We start from the raw sequence: 25,340 nt of genomic DNA, 5'->3' as shown, positions 1-25,340 counted from the left end.
TCAAAATTGCATTGACTGAGTAAAATAGATGTATCCTTGCCTTTATGTTGGCAGTAGAAAAATGCCACATTCTCCTTTAAATGTGTTCCTAACAATAAAGCATAGCTGCACTACTAATACATTTCACAGGTGTGGAGAAAATTGCTCAATAAATAAATAATGACCACAGTCCCTTTCTTTCTCCTGTAATTAAAAAAAAAAATATGTTCAAAATGAGTACAATAAACCTGTCCTCCCACAGTAACATACTGTTTTTTGTTTTTTTTTCTATTCAGCTATACAAAGAAATAGAAATCTGTCAGAAAATTACTCAGCACATTCAAATAGAGAAGTCTGATGCATCCTCTGATACTTATGGTAAGCTTCTCTCCCTGATCTGTTTTCGCCTTCCTACCAAGTCAGTTCTGGAGTAAGCAGGCTCTTACTTGCTAGTCGTTAATGTACCTGAAAGGCCCGTTGAACAGCACATCTGATTTCTGTGCCATCCGCAGAAAGGCAGCACTCCTGCCCTGAAGCGGGACGGCGTTTATTTGTAGTGCGCCAAACACAGTTTCTTCTGGTGCTTGAACCAGGTGGGATGTGTAGCTTTGAAGAAAGTTACAGTGACAGAGAGGACAAACGCTTTCTTGGTTGTGCAGTTCCTCAAAACACAGCCTGCGGAGGTTGCGCGGCCGAGGCACGTGCACGGCTCTACCACCGCTTGACGTGGCAGAAAAGAGCGTCCTGCTTTTGCGGGCGGTCACTCGCAGTGTGAATATCTCTTTCAAGGCATTTGGGGCGGCTTTGCAGCACGCCCGGTGCAGAGCTGAGGTTGCAGCGGGGCCACAGCGGGCTCCCCGTCCGCGTCTGGGTGCACGGCCACCTCCGGCCGGCCCCCTGGGGTGCTCCCTGCGGTGGGCAGCTGCTGCAGGAAAGGCTTGTTAGTCCTTTCGCCGTCCTGTCATCAGCACCCACTGGGGGTTCCTGTTTCACCCAACTGTCCCTGAGGTTTTGGGTTTTGGGATGTGGTGCACACTGCCCTTACACGGAACCATCATGGGCTTCTCAACCCAGAATTTGACATGTTGCACCCATAATTCTATAACTACATATATGCATAATTATGTGTAGTGTAATTTTCCTACTTTTTATATTGAGGGTGGTGGTAGTTTTTAGCCTTCCAGTGTTTGAAGAGCTAGACCTTCAGCCCAGTGAGTTTGCCCTTTGTTTTGGCAATTACTGTTCCGTTGTGTTTTTTTAACATTATTTTTGCAACCTACCCTACAGGCAACCAATCTGCATCTTTTAGTGTTTATCTAAATATTCTGTTTTAATGACTAGAATAATTCTGAATCCCCAAACTGCTTGTTATACGGCTGCAGGCCATTCGAATATTGAGCTCTGCTACAAAGCAGTGGTACTGACTGCGGTTTGAATCCTGAAGGCCTAAGAAAGAAATAGTAAATAGCACAGCAATGGCCATAGGTTCAAAAATTATGCTGTGCCTGAAAGCACTGCAAGAATTAGGGATGTCTCGGCATTTCCTGTTTATTCCTTTCCTCCCCCCCCCCTTTTTTTTAAGTGAAAGAAGGGAAAGACAATGAAATGCACTGTAATGTCCTGTGAAATGAGATCAGCTGTTTGAGACATGGGGTGTAGCGTATCATTGCAGCGGCCCTGACCCTGCACAGAGTGCATGCTGAACGGACCAGAGCCAACTCTGAGAGTCTCATTGAAAGAAATGGCAAAACTTACTTTGACTTTAAATGGCAGCAGTTTCTATATTCTGTATGTATCTTATAGAAACGGTGCTCTGTCCGTACAGTAACAAGTGTATACTGAAATGCTTAGATGTGGGGGGACAGCTGTGTTGATCGTGCCTTGGTGTCTGGTGTAAGCTGGGGTTCATTCTGAGATCCTTTACAGTCTTGTATGTTAAGTACATTTGAGTTTTTAGTACTTCCATAGTGTCTTTGCAGATTTAACATTGGCAATATGTGTTACACAATCTAGCGAGAAAGCTGAGTACGTTCATTAGCTACGGCAACACAAAGATCAGAGCTTTGTTGTTTTGGCATAAATTCTTTTAACAAGATTGCCTAAGGGTTCTTGCTACTGGTTTTATTTTTAAAAAAATCTTAATCAATAATATGACTGCACAAAGTATCTAAGTACCTGCATAAGTCTTTCTGTGAGCAGAGATGCTTTGGGGATTGGTTCTTAATTAACTGGGCGGCACTTGAGGCTAAGCCCTTTGCAAAAATTTCAGTAAGTGTGTGGGACTGGGTCAAGAACCAGTATCACAGTCGGAAGTCTGGGTTGCTAAACGATCTTGTATTCTGATGATTACTTGTTCTGTTCCGCTTCATTCAACTCTTCTCATACTTCTTGCACATTTTAAAAACAGAGGTTTAATTTCCCTGTACCTGGATTTCTCCAGAAGAATTGGAAAAAAGTTCATTTTGAAAATGTGTAAGATTATGAAAATGACCATGACGTTAGTTGCTGCTGTTACTAGCAATACAGCTATAGTAATAATACTGCTAGTAATTATCTGGAATTTTCAAGATACTTCAGAAGCAGCTATTAATTAATTCTGACAACGTAGACTTAGTGCTGTTATCTCCATTTAACAGATACGGCATCAAAGGTGGAGAGGTGAAATGCTTTGTTTAAGGCTACAGTTAGACAAGCCAGTTCAGCTCACTAGCCTGGCAGAAAAGTAAAATAACAAAAGTGAAGAGATTTCTGCTGGCTTTACAGGCTGTTTCAAGCCACTTAAGACTTTCTGGTGGCAGGGAAGGAGCAGAGATGCTCCTTTGCGCATTAGCAGGCCTTTAGGGGCACTTTGCCATCATGTCTGAGCACACCTTGAGTTCAAGTGATGTGAAGAGGAGGGAGCAGAGCATTGCAGGGAGAGCTCAGCTAGGGACATTGTGCAGTATTTCTACTCCCACTAGTGTCCTTGTGCTAAGGGACGTTCCTGAAGCATCTGACAAGCCTGTTGCACCTTGTCTTTATTAGATTTGTCAGCTTGTTGCTGTTGATGTTGCTGAGCACATATGTGCACACCTATACATTATGTATATAAGTATGTATGTATTTGTACATACATATACATACACACATATATATACATATGTACATATGCACACACACATTTATATGTATTTGACCAAGATATATCTCATCTGGGGCAGTTCCCTGTTCTGGTGTTCATGGATGTGAAAGCACTGGTACCCCAGCTGCTGTCACAACTGCAAAAGTAAACACTGTTTAGCTACACCTGGGATATGGTCACATACCTTGTCTGCAGAGGACCTCAGTGTACTTGTGAGATGACCGCTTTGAGGCTGTTGCCAGTTGCATCACTCAGCTGATCTTAAACAGCACACGTAATTGCTCCCTACACCCACTAATTACTGCTCAGTTTGTTGTTGTTGTTGTTGTTGTTTTTTTGACTGAAACCCAAAGTAGAAAGCAACTGCACGTGCACTTAGCCTTGGCAGACTGAAGGAGGTAGTTATCCTCTCACAGAAGAGAAATGGAGCTTTGAGCCAGGGTGGGTGCACTAATCTCTTCACAGTTTAGCTACAGCAAGAACTTGAGATGCAGTCCAGCCTTGTTTTAGCTCTGTGGTAGTTTGAGTGAAGGTAATGCTGTAAAACAACGTTTATATTTCAAAAGGGTATTGTATTGTGCTGACTCAAGCTGCAGTCTTCTGCTAAATGCATCACTATGCTTCTGGTTTAGGATTTTCCAGGTAAGCTTTGCAGTGATGACAATGAGTAGTTACTATATTTTACATCTATTGTTCTGTTTAGTCAGGAGTTTTTCTCTCCACTGAAGTAGATGTGTTGAGTAAGCTTCACAACTTTCATTTTAGTCAGAACTGAGAAGCCCACAAGCAGGTTCCAAGTAGCTCAGTAAGTCATGGATCACCATATGCTGCTAACTGCTAGGCTGCCACATTCTTCTTCCTTTTTTTTTTTTTTTTTTTTCTTTTAAATGATGTATGAAAAAATAACTTCTCATCCATAAACATCAACTTAAAGGGAGTCCTAAGTAAGAATAGGCTCTCAGCACATCTGCTTCCTCTTGGCTGGTGGCTGATTCCATGACGAACAAATATCTCCCCCAACAGGTTTATAAACGTTTTTCTAGGAAACAAAAAAGAGACCAAATGGTTGCCTATCCCCATTTAGGGAGTAAGTTTCAGAAAAGCAAATGTTCTACTTTAGATAATTCTCAACAGTAAATAAATAAAACCTGTTTAACCAAACACAGTTTCCTTTACACATTGTTATCTTACACAATGTCAGATCCAAATGGCAAGAAAATCACTGGCAGCAAATGTAACAGTACCATTTGCACTGCTAAAATTAAGGTGGTGTCAATACTTCCATTGTAAGGCTGTTCTGTGGGTTTACAGCGTAGCTACAAAATGTGTGCTGAGCTGAGATTTGGCAAATAACAAGTCATGCAAGGAGCAGCTGAGAAAAGAAAGGGGGAGAAGAGGAGGGAGCATTTTTACAAACTTGTCTAGTCCAGGAAATTCAAAAAATAAAAGCTGATATTCTGCTGTTATGCTGCACTGTTATGCCCTGAGTGGGTTAAGGATGGCATGCCAGCAATAATTCTTAGTTTCCAGGCTTGCATTGTACAGCTTTTGTCTGCAAACAGCAAACTTCTTGAAATGACCTTTTGTGGCAAGAGAATTTGAAGTGAGTTCAACACTTTGCAGCTGTGATAGCCGCAAATAAAACTGTAAATGATTTATATAAACTCAGAAATTAAAATCAGGTTTTTCTTATAGCAGCTTCTATATTTCAACTTTCCCTTTATATTTGTAAAGTTTTAAGAAAAGGGAGAAGGGGGGAAGTCTCATGCTGAAAGCCTTCCTTACACAAGCAGTGTTCGTGATTGCATGGCATGGGTGTACTTTCATGAGTAAAGGCTAGCTATGTAAGTAAGGATTTTAGGAGCGGGCTGCTGCTTTGTCAAGAATTCTGCCCACTGTGGAGAAAAGAGCCTTATCAGTAGAGCATGCAGTGGTTAGGAAATGCTGAAAATGATTAGCTTGTCCTAACCGCGTTGCTGCGTGTCTCCCTAGGCTTCTCGCTGTCCTCTGTGGAAGAGGAAGGGATTCGCCGGCTCTATGTGAATGGTGTCAAAGAGACGGGTCTGGCTTTCAAGAAAGGTAAAAGATACCTCCCTATTTTAAAATGCTTTTGGTATTCTGTCTTTTTTTGTTTGTTCTCCTAGCATAGACCATGAGCTTATGGAGATGAATGCTTTACAGTCCCACCAAACCAAGATCCTTGTCCCAAAGACATTATGGTCTTTTGGGAAGAGCCTGAAATACTCTTCTGTTCTGCTGTTAGAATCAACTGTGCTGTATAGTCAACCTCTTTTAATTTTGAGTTGTTATGTATATAGCATGGTTAGCATGCCCCTTGCAGCTAGAAAGAGTAGCAAGGCCCCTCTCAAGTCAGTTGCCTGGTGAGAAAGAAGTAGAATAAAAGTCATCCTGTTGTCTTCGGTGGCTGCGACTCTACTGTTGCTTCCAGTGATTACCAGAAGCATGGCAGCACTTGGACCAGAAGACAGCAGAGATAACTAGCTCACCAGGTTAGTCCTAATGCAGAACAGAGTATGGTTTCACTGCAGCTTAACTAAGCTAAAGTCACCCCTGAGGCTTTCATGCCCTTCCCTTTTTTCCCACTGTTGGTCACCCGTTTTTATTGCGCTCTGTGATACACTGGCACTGCACAGTTCATGCAGTCACGGGACGGGCTGGTCAGGGAGCTGGGCCAGCTGAAACCTAACCAAGTTTTTAAGAATAGTAAGGGGAGCATGCAGAGTGGGAAGACTATCTTCTCATTATAACCCACCAGTGTACGCAGAGTCCTCAAAAACATCTTCAGAGTTTTCTTGGTGAGTTATTACATGCTACTGCACCACTTATTCAACAGTTTGCTGTTGCTGAAAGCAAAGTGGGCTATTCTTCCCCAAAACGCTCCAGCTCTGTGCCTTGTGCTGACTCTTTGCTAAGCCGATTCAGCTCACTGACATGACAGAAAACTGCCGATGCAGAAATATATGAGTGGTCTTCTGACTCGTTTGCAAATGGAGTTAGCTTGTGTTGCAGTGAAGCAAGTGCCTGAAGTGGCACAGTGGAGGGTCAGGGCTGCGTGGACAGAAATCGGGAAGGAGGAAGCAGAGGAAAGGGGAGGGGGACTGATCTTTTGGCTGCAGGGAGCCTGTAGCGTTTATCTATACCTTAACAAAACAGTGTTGGTAGTGCTGGAGGCTTCTGCGTATATTGATGAAGCAGGAAAAGCCAGTGTTTCCCTCTCCTGTCCCTCTTTACCCCCCTCGCCCGTGTGCTAGCGGTGGTGATTCCCTGGCTGACCAGGACAGGGGATCTGCCAAAAGCCCTGAACTCAGGTGGCTCCCTGCCAGCCTGCAGCAGGAAAATAAAAGTCTGCGGGTGTCTTGTGGCGAGCAAAGAGAGTATTAGAGTCGAGACAGAGGGGGAGTTCTCAGAAAGGCTTCCTTATTTTACTTTTAGAAAATGTTTGAACAAGAATTTAAACAAATGCATGAACATAGGCTGCCTCCTGGGGGCTGAACTGCTAAAACAAGCTTCTAGTGATATTTTGCTCTTAATAATTGATATAAAAAGCCACGTCTGTGTGAGCACTCCTTGATGGGATATTTTTATGAGATACCCACAGTTACAGAGAGCAGTTCCTCCCATTATTTACATTTATGTCTGCATTTGACAGCAGTCAAATGCAATCATATATAGTAAGTTTAATCAGAAGAGTTGCAGTGTTTTCAATGTTTTTTTTTCCAGTTAAAAAGTCTTAAATACTATCTTCTCCTCATTATTTTTACCATTTATGATTTTTTTGTTGGTCTGCTTTAGCTAAGCCATTGTTGGAGTTTGAGATGCTTGATTGTACTGAGATATGTATGATGCTTTATCCCAAATGATATAAAAACAGGATTACAAAGAGTAAATGAAACCCCAAATACAATGTTTATGGTTGCAGGCATATTAATGTGCTACTATTATGACATGGCATCACTAAGTAGAATAAATGAAATAATACGAAATGCTTGAGTTGCTTCGTTTTGTCCTTGTTTCAAATATGATTTTATGGTCCATTTGCTTGGTAGCTGTTCTATTTATTTCATTTTATTCTTTCTGAAACCGTGTTCCACACCACAGTTTCTGGGCACAATTACATGCATTTAGAGAGATCTCAATTTTCCGAAAGAGGGTTAAAGCTCTTAGCCTCCTCCCTTCCCCATTTCAAGCTTTTCTCTCAAATATGGGTATCCTGTATCCTGGAGGATGCAGCCAAGCTCTGCTCCCAGCTCAGGCTAATTAAGCCATACCTTTCATCCTGCCTGAAGGGTGGTAAGGCTCATCAGTAGCCTGATCTCCCAGACCAGATGATTGCACTGCACTAGGGTGCTTCATGGGCAAACAGCAGCTCTCAGCTTGGGGAGCAGAGAGGTGGGCTCTCAGTTTGACAACAGGGAGCCCTACCAGGATGATAACTGGGATGCCAAAATGGTCCTGCATTTGGTGGCTGCTGCAGCATGAGCTTTCCCACTGTGTGAGGCTTACATCAGTTGGGCCCACAAGCGGGACCTGGGTGGATGCAGGGACTGGAGTAGAGCCAAAAGCTGGTGGCGGGTGCAGCTCCTGTGGTCTGTGCTGTCAACAGCAACTCCCTGATGTGCTGCTCTCTGATAGAAGATTATTTGGGATTAAAACTTGGTCCAGCATGCTGCTGCCAGCTTGGGAGCAGGCCCCACTGGCTGAGTAGAAGGTCAAGTTTCCTGAGGGACCTTTGGAAGGCTACCCATCACCTGTTGGCATTGCTGCATTGCCCCAAGGCGAGCAGGAGCCAGCTGTTTTCTCTGCAGATCTCCATTTTCCGTGGGCATTGGGGCTATAAAAAGCTCCTGAAATTGGATTGAAAAAAACATGACTAACTTAACATGCGCTAGAATTTACCTTTTGAAGATTTGCCTGTTTTGTTTCTTCTTAGATGTAGCAATGAAAAACATTCACTTATATGGAAAATGATAAACTGGGTAAAAGAAAGAACCAACCTAGCCTAATAACATAACTGTCCTGAGAGATTCATTGATGTGTTCCTGCTGAGGTCCTGCTTCACCAAAAGCAGAGGCATAGACCCAGTTCACACTTGCTTCACACCACTCCTTCCTTCCCAGGCATGGGTGGAGAGTTCAGAAGCCTGAATCTATCCATAAATGCAGAGTGATGTGAAGAAAAAGGGGATATCTTGCTGTTGGTACATTGTGAGAGACTGCCAGGGCACCTCAAGCTTATAGATAATGGAATACCAGCTTGACAACAGATCTTGCAGAAGTCCATCAAATTTCTGTATCATTTGCAGTCATAAATGTTTACTTTATGTCTAGACATAGCACTGTCTGGCACTTCATAAATACCGTAGCTGAGCTCCTTGATGTCTGTGGGTAACAGAAACGTTACTGTGCAAGTCTTACCTGTTTCTTTGTACATTGCAGGCCTTAAAGCTGGCGATGAAATTGTTGAGATCAACAAGAAAGCTGCTGAAGACTTGGACTCAGCTTTGCTGAAAGATGTCCTTGTTCAGCCGTTGCTGTGTCTTACAGTGCGTACATATCCTGAGATAGAGGAAGGACAGAAATTAATGCAACCACCGCCACGTCGCTCGGAAAACCCATCTGACCTGAGCGACAGCATGCTGACATTTGCTGGGAGCAACCAAGGTATTGGCTTCACTGTGGAAAGTACCATGAGGAGGATACAGATTTACAGTATGCTGATGTGATCCCATTGATCCGTGTTTGTAACTTCTTTGATGAAAGTGAGAGGGATTACAGCCAAGATGTGCTGGGCAGATAATAAAAGACAGCTCTGGAAACAGTAGGATATAATCTGCAGTAGCAATGAACATGGTCAGGCTGTGAAATATATGTTGTCATAGATCCAGATATGCCTTGGGCAAGTAGCAGGACTGATTGCTGACATACTTCTGGTCTGCTCGGGAGATAGCTTTGTCTCTGGATTTGCCCATAGAATATATGAATGTCACGGCAGGGAGAGGGGACAGGCATTCATTCACCCTCTCTGCAGCTAGCCAAGATGAGACACATAGATAATGCATAACGACAGTTCAAAACCTAAAGGCATGGATTCACATTATGGCCAAACATGTCTAACTGGTCCCACAGCACATGGTGGTAGGAAGAAGCATTCTTGCGCACCACAGTGGATTGTTCAGAGAACTAAACTGGTAGAAAACTGGAAAATGTGAATTATTTTATACCAGTTTAGCTTCCTGAACCAGATAAGGAGAAGCACCTATGCCGGGATGAAAGAAATGGCTGCAGAAGAGCAGGACCAGCTCTTTTGATGGCTGCTAGCCGTTAGATCTGTACAACAGCAGTACTGGAAATTGCACTGGGATAGTAGGAAAGTTCCTGCACTGTGTCTCCTCCTACCTGTCCTGCATATTCAGAGAAATGTTTCTTAATGCCCTCTTCTCCAAGCCGGGAGAGGATACTGGGTATACATGTTTGCTTTATTTTTTTGGAACAATTTAAAATATAGGAATGGCCAAAATGTAGTTTCTAGATATCCCAAACCATTTTGAATTGAGGTAAATACTGTCTTCCAATCAAAAGTGAATGGATTTTGAATATGTCAAAATGCTTAGTTATAACGTCAAAGTAAAGGTTTCAGAAATGTCAGAATAGTTGTTTTGACATTTATAAAACATTTTTGTTTTGGACATTCTTAATAAAAGCTGAAGCGAGGGGGAGGGGGGGCTGGTAAGGAAGCTGGTCGAGCTAGAGCTGCACAGCTGTTAGGTAAAGGAACTTCTCCTTTCACCCATCTGCTAAACTCAGCATTTTCAGGAGGACATTTTTCTTTTTAATTTTCGCTGAACTTTTCCCAGTTAGTTGATTTTTCAGTACAAAAGCCTCTTAAGCTCACCTGGTAAATGTCTGTAGCTGACCACAAGATGTCCCTATTTCCCACATAACACTAGTACATTGTGTGGGGGGGGGGGGGCATCCTCTTGTCTTCACCTCTGCTTTTTCACTGAAATGCATGCCAAGTATTGCACCCCAGTTCTTCACTAAAGTATATGTCTACCTTGGCTGTGAAGAAGTGGGAATTGGGATTTTCATGTCATGCAACATAGTGATTTCTAAACTATGGTGGTCACATTTGGTAACAGAGCTGGTCTCAATAAGCAGCGTCTCTGCCACCGTCATTGCTCTATGCGTTATCATTTTGAATAGTTATGTCATCAGGGGATCCTTTTCCTTACTGAAGCTTATGGTTTGCCAAATCCATCTGAAGAACATCTGAAGTGTTATTACTGATTTGTTCAGTAATAACACTGTGCATTATGTGAAATGAAACCATGGGACACAGCTAATCAACATGTCACACCAAAATTAGACCACCTGCCTCTGCCACTTTGAAGATTCAACTTCCTCTGTGTTGCCCTCTTTGAGTAATGTCTGTCCTCGTAGATTTTATATGATTTTCCCAGACTGGCTTTTGCATTTACTGTAGTGCAGTGGAACATCTGCTTTTTCTCCCCATTTCCTGCAGTAAGCATGTTAGCTGTCTGATGGCACAAAGTGCCTGTTTCTTAAATAGCTCCCCAAGATTGAGGCTGAGGCTCTCGCTTCCTTTTGCACTCAGATTTCTCTTGGCACAGCTGTCTGTTGCTTTTGATGTGCTGTAGTCAGGTCCTTCATTTTTTTCTTTCATGCAGTAGGAGGTAAAGAAGGCTAGGACTCTCTTGACGCTTACTTTCCTTCAGATTACCGCAAATGCTTAGGTGGGAATTGCTATCATTCCTCCTCAAAGGGGAGGCAGGTAGTTCTTTAACCAACAGAAGCAGCAAAATAGTGCATCAGCAGATGTGCAGGTGTTTATGACAGCTTCTGAAAGTGCCTGTAATTGCTATACGAAATATGCCTCTAAAGAATGGCATTAAGACTGTGAAAAACTAAACAACAGCGATGTTCTAATTTGGAATTACTTAGCCAGAGGTGGGAGCAAAATCAGTGATCTGCATCAAAATTTAAGGCAGGTGTTTTGATATTCGCCATCAATTTCTCTTTTTAGATGATAGTGGAATGCAGTGTTTTACTGAATGGTTACTTACTGAATGAAAAAGCCCTGTGCTTTTTCAGGGATTTGTTATCTAAAATTATATCGCTGTGAAATTTGGAAAGGAAGTGTATGGTCTTATCTGGGGGGTTGTAGCTGATTCTTAGATTTTTGGTCTCAGCTCTGCAGCTTCTTGTGGGGAGCAGTCAAGTATGAAATACCCACTGACCCATTTATTTGTATCCTTGTTGATTACTGGCAGCTTGGCTGGCTGTGCAAATCAGCTCAGTGATTTCTATTATATGCTTTATTTATAGCATGAAGATTTATTTTTCTGTCCTGAACTAGTATAGCCTCCATTTCAGCAGGAGAGTGAAACATGATTGGGCCAGAATACCAGCAGGTATAAATCACCTATAGATCCACCCATTTTCCACAAATTCAGGATCTGGCTGACTGATTACACTCATGTTCTGTCATTACCGTTTTTCACTGTAGCAATTCTCCATGTGTCATGAAGGCAGCAAGGGACAGAAGTTTTATGTAAGGCAAATGATTCCATATCTTTTCACTAGAAAGGTATTGTGTTACAAATTAATTTTTTTAGGAAGCTTTCCTAATGCCTTACTTGCTGGGAGGTCTTCCATGAGCAAAGATTGCTCTGGTTTTCTGGGTTGACCTCCATGGAGTGACTGCCAGCGGTCTTGTTAAATGTGATGTGATTTACAGCTGTTTCATTATCTGGAACTACATTATATATACTGAGGTTGGGGCTAGTGCCTGCAGATCAGCTCTGTGGCAGCTGTTATTTCATTGTGTTTTCTTAATAGATTATTCTTGAGATGACCTTGGATTTTACATCTCTAATTGATATAAAAAGTAGCATCTTGGATATGATGTATACTTTCCCCTAGGAATTTGCTCTGCTCGATGCTTACAAAACCGCAAGTTTTCTTTCTTTCATCTATTAATATTTGTTCCGGCTTTCAATCTTCTCTCCTTCTGACACAGTCTGCATAAAGCTGGTTGAGGAGGACTAGCTCTCATTCTGTCTGGAGAAACACAACATGTTTTCCTTACTGCCTAAAAGGAGCACTGAGAGCTGCCTCCCTTTGCCACATGCAGTGTTTTGTCTCCAGGGTCTGCCCCATTTGACCCAGTGAATTCTCATTAGAAGCTGAAAACTCACACTTGCATTGCCCCCAGATCCAGCAAAGCATAAGGGAGATATTTTGTTATTAGAAGAAGCTTTGGAATTTGGGAATGTGAGTAGGGAGTAGTATCTGTATTTGCTTGTGGTCTCCCCACAACAAAGTACCTTTTCATACTCTTTTCATATTCTGAGGTAGAATTTCTGAGGTCTGGGCTTTATATACTCATATATTTTAGAGACTCTAGCACAAGGTGCAGTGTGTAGGCATTATCTGGGAGCCATATAAATCACTATGTAGAAAGTAGCTGCTAAAAAGGAAGTGTACCACTATTTTGAAGGAGTATATTAATCTTGTAGATATGAAGCAGCTAGATATTTTTAAGGAATCTATTATTTTGCCGTTCAGAAAGTAGGAGAACCAAGCTAACGCATTCACTAACGAATGTGGTATAAAGATGAAGCAAACTTGCAAATGCACTACCATTGTTTTCTACTCTGTCTTTGTCCTCTCTCAACAGCTCTGAAGTCAAGTAATTTGGATTTCAGAACACATTGAAACTAACAGTAACCTTAATTTCTTCTGAGTTTTTTTCCTAAGGCAGGCAACTACTTTCATCTCTTATGTAGCATATCAAAAAATATTGTTATCTTTCAACACCTGATGTTGCAGTTCTAGTGGCATTTATAGCAGCAGCAATCTGAGGGTCTTGCATATAATTAACTGCAGATGTGCAGAACTGTTGTCACAAGATCTGCTTTTTAAAAAGCTTAAAAGCAAAAAGACTGTAGAAGTTTTTCACTGATCTCCTCTGTCTCGGTGAGGACTGTGTTTTGAAGTCTCCCTCCTGGCTTTTCTGAAGTCCCTCTGAGCTGCTGCTGAAATAAGCAGCGTGGCTATTAGCACTTGATTTTTCAGACTGCAACGCCGCAGTGTCTGAAGCTACCCGTTCTCGCTGCGGCGCGCGCGCCTGCTTTACCACGGGCAGATGTATAATCTGAATATTCTGAATATTCTTGCTGTGTTGCCGCTCCCCCTGCTGGCCCCGTGCGTGCCTGTTGGCAGTGCGCTGGAGCTGAAGGGAGGTCTGCGCTCAGCCCGTGAGCTGCGTCCCATTACTTGGTCTTGGTTTTAAAATCCAAAGTCATTTAATGTAACCGTATACTGAGCGATAGAGTGAAATGCGTTAATCGCGGAAGGAATGGCTGTTTTATTCTAATCACAGTATCCTTGGTTTCCAGTGCATGAGCACATGAGTATTCCTGTTTATTCCAACCAGACTACTCAAGTACATGACCTTAGACACGTGTTTGACTAGGCTCCTGGACAGGTCAGGGTGAAAAGTGACTGCAGGGCAGCTGAAAAAGGGAAGGCTAATTTTGCCTGCATTTTTCAACATAGAGGTGGTTTCATTAGATGACATTCTGCAAAGATATTTCCATATTTGAACAGTGTATTATGTATTTGAAGTACAAATGCAAGCAGCAAGATTCTATCAAAAAGGAAAAGACATTTACAGGATTTGTTCTATAGCCCTCCAGAAAAGGCAGTTTTCCGGTGTGTTCCTATACTGTCCTTTGCTCATTCTGTTGACTGTAACTGAGACAGTTGTAGTTGAGTTTTGCAGTGTCTTTGTGAAAGTTAATCAGTTCTGTAGGACTTCCCAGTGGGACAGAACAACCCAATGTAAAAATGATGTATCCTTCTTCTATGTTTCCGTGTTTGAAAGCCAATCAGAATTCTTCTAAAAAGGAAAGAAAATTACACTAACCTTTTGTTTAGTGGATTTATAAATCGAGTTTTGTCCCAAGTAAAACTTAATCTCAGAGAGACAGATCCCTAACTATTTGCAAGCAAACTGTTCAGTTTAATGGCAAATTTTATTTCTGAAAAGGCCTCAGTTGTAGTAGTGGGGCTATTTACCAAGAGCAGTTAGGAAAGTCACTTTCTGTTTAAGGAAGTTATTGTCCAGGTAAGTTACGTGCTTCTAAGATGAAAGTCAAGCATGGATCCCCAGAAGCCTTTGGCCACCGGCATCTCCACAATACTTCTTGTAAGGGTGTTCACACCTGAGTGTAAGAGTAAGAGACACCTGAGTGTCTTGGCTAGGGTTCGACTTCAGGCTTCACATTCTGGCAGATCTTGATTGCAGATCACTGCGCTGGTTGCTCCGGGTCACACACCGGTGCCTTAGCAGCCTCACAGCCTTGCCTTTGATGGCAATGTCAGCTAAGATACCTGTAGTGGCCAGGCATAGGTTTGTTTCCTACTCTGCTGTCCCTTTTGCATCCCCTCTGTCACCTCTGGCTGAGGGACAGTGAGGAGTGGTAACACATTAAACAGCAGCACTCGGATTTGCTGGAGGGCATCTTCCTCCGGGGCTTGTATGAGGACTTGGGCACTTCAGTTCTCATTAGCTCCAAAATTAGCTCCAAAAGCCCCACTCAGCTGCTGCCTTGATGCTCCTAAGGCTGCAGGTGTACCAGAAGCATCATGACCGCCGCAGGCGGCCCTGGGAGTTTAGGCAGCTCTCCTCAGTGGCTCTCCCGTTTCCCCCGAGTTGTACCGTAACAAATGCGTGCAGGGCCGTGCGATGAACTGGATTAGGGAAGCCAGCAAAAAATAAGTGGATAAGTGGTTATTTCTGTTCAACTCATTGCCTGGCTGGGCGGCAATGGAAAGAAGAGAACAAGTAGGCCTGGCGGAGCCGAAAGACAGTGCGCCCCTACTCAGTAGGTGACTTCCGTCCTTTCGACTTTCAGGTTCCCCTTTGTTTAACCAAAGTGCCTTGCGGTTTGCGCGTGCCTCCGTGAGAGATGAAGGCACCGGAAAACCATGAGGCAAAGGTTGTAGGTGGCCAACCTTGTTGCTTGTGACTTGCAGCACTTCACATGCTGGCGAGGGGCTGCCTTTGCTAGCGCCTCCTGTTGCTGCCCGGTGGCCGGTTCAACATGCTCAGGAATAAGGCATCAGGATCCTAAAATGATAAACGTGTAGGCTCTTTTGTATGCTGCTTTTTGTGCTAGCAGGATGCACACTTCTGAGCCACAGAAGAAGAAGATGCACACTCCACAACTGACAGGGCTTGGCTAGGAATATTTATTTCCATTCCAGTTAAAAAAAAAAAAAAAAAATCTGGCACCAAGAGTCAGGCTTTAGGAGCACTAAAAGATATTATGGGACTCTTGTTAAAATCTCAAGCGATAGCAACCCTGCAAATTGGAAGTGTGGAAAATTTTAGCCAGCCGTTGGCTGGTACTTAAGTTTGACGTAATTCTCCAGGCCTTGAAGCCCCAGCACCTTTGCAGCAGTGGTATAAAACTTCCTTTTATGTTGTTAGTTCAAGCCGTAAGTAGAAGTTATTTAACGGGCTTTAGTCATAATGTCGTGGGTATTATCCTGCCGAGGCAACCTGGGAGCTCTTGAGACCTCCACCCATGCTTGTGGCCACATAGACCTGTCCCCTTTTCCTGCTGCTTTTTGGGTTTCCCTCTGCAATTCCTTAAGGCCAAGCGGAGCCCACACGTTGTTGTCCTTAGCAAGCCGTGGCGCTGAGGCAGTGTTCAGGTGCTCCAGGAGGAAATGGGTGCGTTGTCCTCAGAGCTCCCTTGCGGAGCTAAGTAAAGATTTACAGGGCAAAAATAAAATGATGTAATGAACCTGACAGAAATGGGACAGTAACGGTAAGGCATTAAATAGCTGTTTCAGGAATGTGCAGCGTTATTGAGGTGGTTGCCTGTGTTTAACAACCAACAGATAAACCTGCTAAAGTACACCTTGCCTTTGGCAGCTTAAGACTATTAGAAATGCCCTGAGCACATGTACTGTGTGACTGCTCATTAAGACGTAAGTGAAAGATTGCTGTCTACTGGGTAAAAGCGTTTACACTGCAGGAAACAGATTAAGTGGTGTCTTAGTATACAGGAAAAGAAAAAGTGACAGTTTAAAAGCAAAAAGCAACCCCTCCCCAAACAAACATTATTTGCCGTGGCTCGATAAACAGCTGCAGGATTCATTTCACACAACTTCTAGTGGAAAATTAATTGTAATGAATAAATGCGGATTGCTCTAACTGAATTATGACACCTAGCAGATTTTTCTTTTATAGCATAAGGGTTTTAAGTCTCTTTTTCACACATTAATAAACAGATCAGAAGGCAGTAAAGATGGATATGAGCAAGGCACAGCAAGAGTAACTTTGTACAGAAGAAAACACTTCTTCAAATAGATCTTATATTGCCAAACATCCCTTACAAGCTTTTACATCCTTTTAATTTGATTTTATTTGGTGTCCAATTTAGATACAATCTAGTATGCGGAATATTTTCTGATTTTAGTTCCAGATTTCTGAATTTCAATTTTCTACATTATTTCCAGACTCAATACGGTGGAATTCTTGTAAGATTGTGCCAGATTTTTTTTTTTTTTTTTTTGCTAATAGTGGTTGAAAGCTTGCAATAACAGCAGCTGAAAGTTGAGTGCTAAAGAACACAGACCTAGATCTCTGTCCTCAGACTTGATTTAGAGAGCCTAATCTGTGTTCTTCAGCCAGCTTTATGTATTAACATAACACTCATTGAAACAAGAGCAGTGGCTTTTTAATTGCAGGAAAAGGACAACAGAACTGAATTTCTTGTTCGTTTAGGAAACATCTTAGATACCATCATTTCTATTTCATGAAACATACTTCAGTCCAGTACAAATACAAGCAAATGTGTTAGAAATGTGTAACCAGTTATTTCAAAATCTTTATAACAGCTTGCCATTTTATTTAAATTAATAAAAAAAAGGAAGAAGCAGCCCATCCACTCTACTATCGCTTTTCTAATCAAACCCTGTTGCATTAAACTGAAACATATCAGAATAACAGATGTGTGTTATCTTCACCACTGCCTTTTCACTTACAGCGTCGCTATTTAGTCAAATGCTCCTTTATAGACAAATACACGTGACTTACCTAAATTGAAATGTCTAATTGAAAATAGAAAGTACCATAAGAGTAATCATGGGATTTAAATAGAATTGGTGCTGCATTCAATGTGCTAAATCACCGTTACCTTTGCAACATGCTCGTGTTTCAACCTAGTACTGAATAGGGCATGGCTGCTGGACCAGTGGGTTATGACAACATCATAGCATGCTCTTGGGCTGTTTACATATATATAGCAAATTGAAACATTTTCTGTTCTGTTACAGAAAAGTGATGGTTTTCCACTAAAATGTTTAAATGCTACATGCTAACAGCAAAAAAAAAAAAAAAAAAAAAGAGAGAGAGAGAGAGAGAGATACTAACATAGGCTGTTGATTCTTGATTTTCAAAAGTAGTGGCTTTGTGAGTTGCTGCACCCATTGCATTTTGTTCAGGTTTTTCTGCATTATTTGAAGAATAAACTTAATGGCATGAAAGGCATAATCCATAGGGGGATATTCACTGGCCTGATGGTGTGACAGGATGCAAGCAGGGAGTCGTACCTGGAATGCCACCTTTCTGAGTCCAGCCCCAGAGTGTGCCCGCTGAATTAACTCCTCCTGATGGGATTATGGGGGAGGAGGGGAGGAGAAGGGAATGTTAAAAGTAATTAACACTGGGATTCAGCTTCTGTGAAGTGTCTCTTTAAGCTGCCATGGAACTGAATTGAGGTGTGCAGGATTTTCCTAGCAGAGTTCATTCCATCCCTGCTGAACTACCCTTCCACAGAAGAGCAATGAGTGGTTTCAAATTAAAATAGGATGCAGAAATGCTGCATGTGTGTGTGTACATACATAAAAATAATACATATTGTTTCTTATAGAGGATGCTACTCGCTGTGGCATCTCCACTTTTTTTTCATAGTCAATTAAAAATGCTGGCTGTTTGTTATAACTTGCAGTATCTGGAAGTTCAATGTATGTGAATTCAGATTTCCCATGAAGATTAGTTAAGGTGTAGTAGTACTGCTTCTTACAGCTATTTGAGTCAGAGAATGAGGTCCTGAAATAAGCTGTATGCACACAGAGCTCCAAGGTTGGGATTAGTTCTTTTAGTTCTTCTGTCAGTTGCAGATGATTCATCATCTATTTTACAAAGTTAGGAAAGAGTTATTATTTGTATCACAAGTGTAGCTTCCAAAGAGTGCTAAGGCATAGTTGTGCATGATTGCTGCCACGTACCGATGAAACAAAGTTCAGTTTCCAGTTAATGTGACAGACTCCTAAAAACTGCTTAAATTTTTTCTCTCTCTTCTTTTTTTTTTTTTTTTTAATGGGCATCGAAACTCTCTAGCAGATGTATCAGGCCAGAACTGCAATTGATTTAAAATTCTCATGTTCAGCTTCTTCAGAGGAGTGATCACCCAAGACTTTGTTCTTGCCAGTACACACTTACTGATGTACTGGAGTTTCCATTTGAAACCACTGATGTGTAAAGGTAGGCAACTGTGTGCCAACTAAGAACTTACCTAATAGAGGTAAGAATTTCAGCATGGCATTTTGGCCTTATCTCTGAACCAGCTTTCTAATCTAAATACTATGCCTGGCCACAGCCTGTAGTTAAGCCTGGCCCCTGCCCTAACCCCAGGCAGCCCTTTGAAGTCGCTGAGTGCCTCTGGCGTGATGTCTTGCTGGCATGTACTTAGCTGCGGGACAGGGCCTGACTGTTCAGGGAAACTCAGTACCTGTTGTACTCAACTTTGCAAATTTTAGGAGGTTATGGTCATGTTTTCACATGCATCTCCATTTCAGCAGGGCACCCGCTTTGTGGCGACCCAGACAGCTCTGTTGAGACTGCTCCAGAAGAAACAGAAGTGCAAGACTTGGAATCATCTGATGAGGCTGATAAGATGAGCAAGGTGAGAAATTTTTATTTTCACATGACGCAGAGCAAAAGCACACTAGACTCACAGCTGATGTGCTGATTTCACAGCTGTACACAATTAGAGCATCCTTCCTGGGAAAATATTGATCTTACTTTTAAGGTGTTTATAGATGATACTGAATGTAACAAATTACGGCTTTGATTATGGACTTGTGCCCCTTTCCCTTGCAGCAGTAAAGAGCAGGCGTGGTTCTCATCTTCAGTGTCTTGTGATAATGTTTCCACATATTTTTAAAATGGGCTAGCTTATCACCTCCTTTCTCCAGAGCAGGTCAGTTGAACCAAAAGATCAGATGGATTATTACAATTTCTTACTCTTTCTTGATTTCAAGGCATGGGAGACATGTAAGTTACAATATTTCCTTAAATCAATAGCATAGTGCATGTGGTAGCTTTTAAATGCAAACCAATTATATCCAAACTACCTTAAATTGAAGCAAAACTCCAATTATAGCTAAGAGGCTGTGCAAATGGATTGCTAATTGCCATCTATTAAAGGATGGGTTTTGCTGTGGTTGGAGTTTGCACTTGCTCTGGTGCTGGGGAGCTTCACACAAAGTTAACTGTGATGATTACTGGCTTTTCAGGCAGAATCAAGTAAGATTATTTTAAAGGTACTGATTGCTTTTAAGTATTTGTTGCATAAGTGATGTTGAGAGTTTACAGCTACTTTTCTACAGAATGCATGTTCTCAGGAGTATCTGTTCTCACTGAATTTGTGTTTATGTACAGGTGTTTTTTTTTCTCAGCTCTTATTTTAGCTAAAATGTGTCACAGTGAGTCCTGAATTGGTCTCTATGTTATTCTACTTGGTTCTTGTAGTGAAAGGAAGGAAGAGACCCTGGCCTCTTGTTTCCTGATCTCTTATGTCTTGCTAGCCTGTAGTTTTGTCTTTGATAACCAGAGAGTGGAAGTCAGATAAGAGAAAACATTCCTATACATGAAATACATGTGGAGCTTGCATGCAAAGAAAGTGATTACTCCTGCAATTTCTTTCCAACTTTTCTTACAGAACCTTTTCTTGTAAGTACAAAGAATTTGTTTTTGAGAAAGTGGAGTTGTTTACTGATGCTCTTGGATTTTTAACCGTGAATGCATGGGATATTCATGTGTTCTGAAAAGTCTTTTCTGTTAAGCACTGAAGCTGTGGAAGAGCACTGAGCAGAACACACAGCTACTTGGGGAATAGATGTTCTTGTTGTGTTTTCTGTAGCTTTCTATTTGTGAACCATGTAAGAGGCTGCAGGGTTCCATTTTGCATCTTGCCTCCTGGATCTTCAGAGCTGTAATTGCCTAAAGCAAGGCGTAAGGATTACACGATTAGCCTAGTGGCTCAGCAGATTTAGTTAAACTGAGAAATATGTGTTAGCAGCTCTAATGCTTAATATTCATACAATGGAAGAGTAACTCATAAGTCTAATAAGCCCCAGTTCCAGGGAGAGGAAAATCTATCTTTCTGTAAGTGAAATGTTGATGTTGTTGCATCCTTTTCTTTTAAACTTGAGAATTGCCTTATGTTGTTTGTACGGTGTAGAGGAGAATAAGGTATTTGCTTCTTTGCATTTTGTTTGTTATGGGACAGAGTGCTTGAAAGTGTTTCTTGTGGAAAAAGCATACATTTATCTGCAGTATTTATATAGTGTGCCGGTCTTGGCAGACTGGTGAATTCATCTGTCCCTTTTCATGTAGAAGAACTCTGTGCTCAGGGATCTTTCTTTGTGGTTCTTCTCTAGCTAAAGCTGTAGGAATCCTAGAGTTATTTTGCTATACCCGTTGAGAATTCTAGTAAGTGGTAGAAGGGAGGAAGTCACTGCTTCAAATATTAATTTTTAATACAATAACAAAAATCCTCATGAAACTAAGAAACTTTTAAAAATTAAATTAATGAGGGTTTGCTTAACCTCTTTGCTTTTCCATGTGCTTAGGAAAGTCGATCTGCATGGGGAGTAATGAATCTTTCTGCAACATGCATTGCTCCATAGAAAATCGCTACCCTGCTGGTACTGTGAGGAGGAAAATCAAAGGTGCTTTCCTGTCCACACCTTGCCACACCTTTCCATGCTCCTAGGATTATGTAGCGGATGATTAGGCTGACGTCCTCTATGCTGTCTTTCCCAGGTTATTTTTGTACACGGGAAGTAAAATGCTCTGCCCTCATACCGCCAGGAGGGGCATGTTCCTATACGCGCCATTACTACCACAACTTCCAGTCTTTCCCTCGGATGGAGGCATTAAGGGGAGACTTTCTGATTCTTTCTCGTGTTTATTTACTGCCCTTCTTGGCAAGAGCAGGGCAGGAGTACTCTTAGCCACTCACAGAGGCTAGCAGAGGAAATCCAGTTGAACGGCACTGGAGCCTACCAGCTCAATGCAAAGTTCGCCTTCTTGCAGTGCAGATGCAGCATTAGCAGCTGAAGATCTGAAAACAGCGTTTGGATTGTTGTTGTTTTTTTTTTTTTTTTTTTTTTTTTTTTTTTTTTTTTTGCCTTGCAATGGCATGATTCTGAAACAGGGCTTAATCCTGCAAATGCCACTGCTCTACACCTTCACGGCTGTCTGCTGATGCCCGCAAGCTCTGCTGAGGAGGAGAGCTCTGAGGAAATTTCCCAGTTCTCTGGCCAGCAGAATGATTCTAGATGAGAGTTAATAATTCATGGGAAAAGGAGAGGAAGGTAGTGCTGCGACTGTCCTTCATGTGTTCTTGTAGCGCATGCTCGAGTAGGCTTTTTATGAAGGTAAGTTGTGTGCAATTCTACCAAAAGCCAGACCTGGGTCCCTTCTGACTTATCTGTAACTCTGTCACGTAGGTGATTGATGGGTATGTATCATAGGAGATAGTTGGATGTGTCTTTTCTCCTCCTCCTCCTCCTCTTCCTCCTCCCTTCCAGCTGTCCCTTTCCCTTCCCCCATCTCAGCATGTGTGCATGGGGGTGTGAGTTTGCTTAGTAGTGGTGCATTTGCTTTTTAATCCGTGAAAGCCTCCAAGCTGTTGATGGTGGTGGAGGATTGGAGGGTGCTCCAGTAGCTTTGAGGATCCTTCCCTCTTCAGAAAATCCTGTCTTCTCTATATCCTTAAGAACAGATCCACAAGGAAAGACTGCAAAATATGGAATTCACTTCTCCCTTGCTGTCCTCAAAGGAATCATTATAATAATAAGCGAAAAACCAGGATGACTGTAAGACTGTTCTGATAAAATACTAGAAACCCATTTCCAAAGTAGGTGGAGGCATTTGCAGTGTGGTGCTGTGGGACAGCTGTTACTCTCTGAATTTGCTCCCACTCTAATTTCATGATGCCTTCACTGTGTCAAGCAGTTCTTAGGTTTAAATCTGCATAAACAGTAGTGGGCAGGTATGCTTTCTAGGTATGTGAGGTTTCCCCCCCTCCCTCTCTTTAAGTGATGCAGCTGACTCCTAACTTTCCCCAGTTTATGTGGGAGCCAAGCCTGAGGAGGAGGAGAGAACTGGGAGGGTGAATTGTGGAGGGGGAAAGGAAAGCGTGATCACTGCCACCTCTTCAGACTTGTGTTTTTGTAGCACGTGAGTTCAAGTTTTAGGCTGTTTATGAAATCTAGATGGTGACTGGTCTCCATCTGAGACTAGTCAGTCTCAGATCAGTCTCTTGCACCGCATATCTGTCCTACTAGAGTAATTTCTTAAGTAGTTACTTGCCTCTGTGATGACCTAACTGTTTTGGCCCTTCAAATAGCATAGGATAAATTGAGGTACAAAGGAGGTACTATATAAATAGGTGCTTAATGTTGCAGGTTACCAAAAGCCAAGGTAAGGGTTATTACATCAGAAGATCAGTCTTCATGCATAGTGTTTCCTATAACGAACTGAGTCCTTTCAATTTGACAAGGAATGTGTTTTTAGAGCTGTAATCAATTAAAATACTGCAGGACACTTACTTCTCCTTGTTTCTAATTTAAGACATCTGCCTCTTGAAATTAAAGTTAATTACCTTGCAGCGCTTGGGCTTAGAGGAGCATGCTGTAATGCTCTGTGTGTGTACATGCTTATGTAATTTAGAGGTATTTTTTTCAAAGAAAATAGGTCTTCTTCTCTCTGTGGCATTATTTAAAACCAGAGTTAAATCTCAAAACCTTCAATGTGTTGCAATGGATGTGAAAGGATTAAAATAGAGATTTGAGGGGGTAGGTTTTCCAGTAACAGAACTGGCTTTTTTAAAGATCTTTTAATTTTGTGCTTCTGTCCCTTCAGATATTTAATATTCTTATGCAGTGTCGTTTGTAGCCAATCGGCTCATGCTCAGCCACAGGCAATAGGCATTTATATTCCAGGGCTGCCTTCACCTCTCCTTTTCTGCATTTCAGCCTTTCTGCTGAAGTTTTCATCTTAATGATTCCATGAAGAGCAGCATTAAATTCTCAGCGTTAGCTCATAGTCAGTTCTTAATTCTAGCTGATGTAGAGAGCGAACCAGGCCTATGGCAAATGACACATGAGGAAAGGCTTTGCTTAGAGAAATATGGTCGTGGCCCTTTCTTATTAAAATGCAGCAGTCTTCTGTATTGTGTATCAAGTAAGCAGCATGGAATATTTGTCTGGAGTGGGAAAGCATTTCAAATCAGCCGAATATGTGGAGAACTGGGATTTTTCTCATAGCCGAGCTTGAAAACGCTGAATGACAGTTCTCACGACACTGCCTTTCCAGCGATGTCGGCTCTTTGGAGAGTTAACCGTAAACTCAAGAACAAAAGCAATGTGAGATCCAGCGACTCTCTGTACCGTATGCTGTATTTGGTGAGCAGATCTGCTGTGCAGTGTGACTAGACTAAGTAATTAGCAGTTAAACGGATTTTCGTGCTGTTTTAATTTTAAGGTTATAAATTTGAGACTAAGCTGTAATGTATATAGGCAGTAGAGGCACTTTGTTATTGTGCAATGTCATTAACAATCCGGGCAATATGAGAAAGGATGCAATTTGCCTGAATTTGGTTTGGGAAACTAGTAATGCTTAGAATTTACTGCCTATTGTGGGACACAGGTGTTGCATGCTGTTTAAGAAGACTTTCTGTCTCATACCCAGGCACCTATGTATTTTTATAAAGTGAGTGCCAGAGGAAATTGCAGTCCACTCTCTCAGAGCTATAGGGCAGGCAGCCAGGGCAACATGAACTGCTTGGCAATTTTAAGGAAGTGCTCCTGCCTGAGAAGGATGTGAGCTTAGCTCCTGTGCTCAGCCACTGCCGAGAAGAGGTTAATGCCCTTGAAAAGTAAACTTCGTTTTACAGCCCAGTCGTGCAAGCTCTTTGTCGCATTTTAAGGTTGCTAGATGGGATTGCTTGCACAGTTGTGCCTAAAGTGAGATGCAGTAATTCTCCTAGAGAAATCCCAGCTCAGTGATATCTTTTTAGCAGCTGGCAAACAGAGCTGGTATTGGGAGATAAAGGGATTTGGTTGTATTCCAGACATTCCCTGTTCTGTCTACTTTTGGTAGGAAAATGGTGACAGACACTTTTGTTAACGCTGTTTGAGATTTTGAAGCAAAACAATTGTATTATGAATCTCACTGGGTGCAATACGCATCTACCAGGTCTGTCTAGCAATTCATTTTAAGCCCATGTGAGGTAGAAGGTGGAAAAAACTACATTCAGGAAGCAAACAGTTTGTTCAAAGAGCAAGCAGGAACAGGCTTGTGAATGTTAATGTGCTTGAGACTTTTCCTGTCTGAAGAGTAGCAGGTGAGTGATACTTGGGGGGAAACGTTTAAAAGATGTGAGGAGCAGAAGGGGCAAAGCAGAACTTAGGAGTGGTGTTAGCTGGAACTGGGCTCGGGTGAAGTCAATGAGCATTTTGTAAAGTATACGTGTGTAGAGATAAGGTTTTTAAGTCTTCCAGACTTCCTTTTTGTAATGTGGGTATAACTACTCCTTAAGGGGCAGACTGTGTGCCTGTATAACATATATTCAATGTTTAGATGAAGAGCTGTCGACAGCAGGGTATGAAGCATGAACTGCTTAAAACACTTTATATGGAATCAAGCTCCAAAAATAAACAACGTTTTTATACATTTTAACTATTCTTAATTGTGCCTTTCACTCTTAAAAGAATGTGCCGCTGCATATGCCTTCCATATTCTTTCAAGAAATATTCCTTGTGAAGTTAAATGTTCCTGAGGAAAACCCTACCTCTTCTGGGTCTCTGTAGGCTTCGATTAACAT

At 42.0% G+C, this 25,340-nt stretch overlaps 1 protein-coding gene across 5 annotated transcripts in view; it reads left to right on the top strand.

Annotated features, from left to right (window-relative positions):
- Nucleotides 1-25,340, top strand: part of TIAM1 (TIAM Rac1 associated GEF 1) — an 84,025-nt gene that overhangs the window by 40,899 nt on the left and 17,786 nt on the right. For 4 of the 5 annotated variants that reach the window (XM_062573210.1, XM_062573200.1, XM_062573193.1 and 1 more), the window contains 4 exons: nt 276-357; nt 5,093-5,179; nt 8,557-8,781; nt 19,024-19,127. In XM_062573210.1, the coding sequence (XP_062429194.1) occupies nt 276-357; nt 5,093-5,179; nt 8,557-8,781; nt 19,024-19,127 (498 nt within the window). Of the gene's footprint in view, nt 1-275; nt 358-5,092; nt 5,180-8,556; nt 8,782-19,023; nt 19,128-23,832; nt 23,920-25,340 lie in introns of those variants that run through there. The other variant, XM_062573219.1, reaches the window with a different exon arrangement.

The sequence above is a fragment of the Rhea pennata genome, chromosome 1 (genome assembly GCF_028389875.1).
Source record: "Rhea pennata isolate bPtePen1 chromosome 1, bPtePen1.pri, whole genome shotgun sequence".
NCBI classification, from domain to species: domain Eukaryota; kingdom Metazoa; phylum Chordata; class Aves; order Rheiformes; family Rheidae; genus Rhea; species Rhea pennata.
This window is presented reverse-complemented; position numbering and strand designations above follow the sequence as displayed.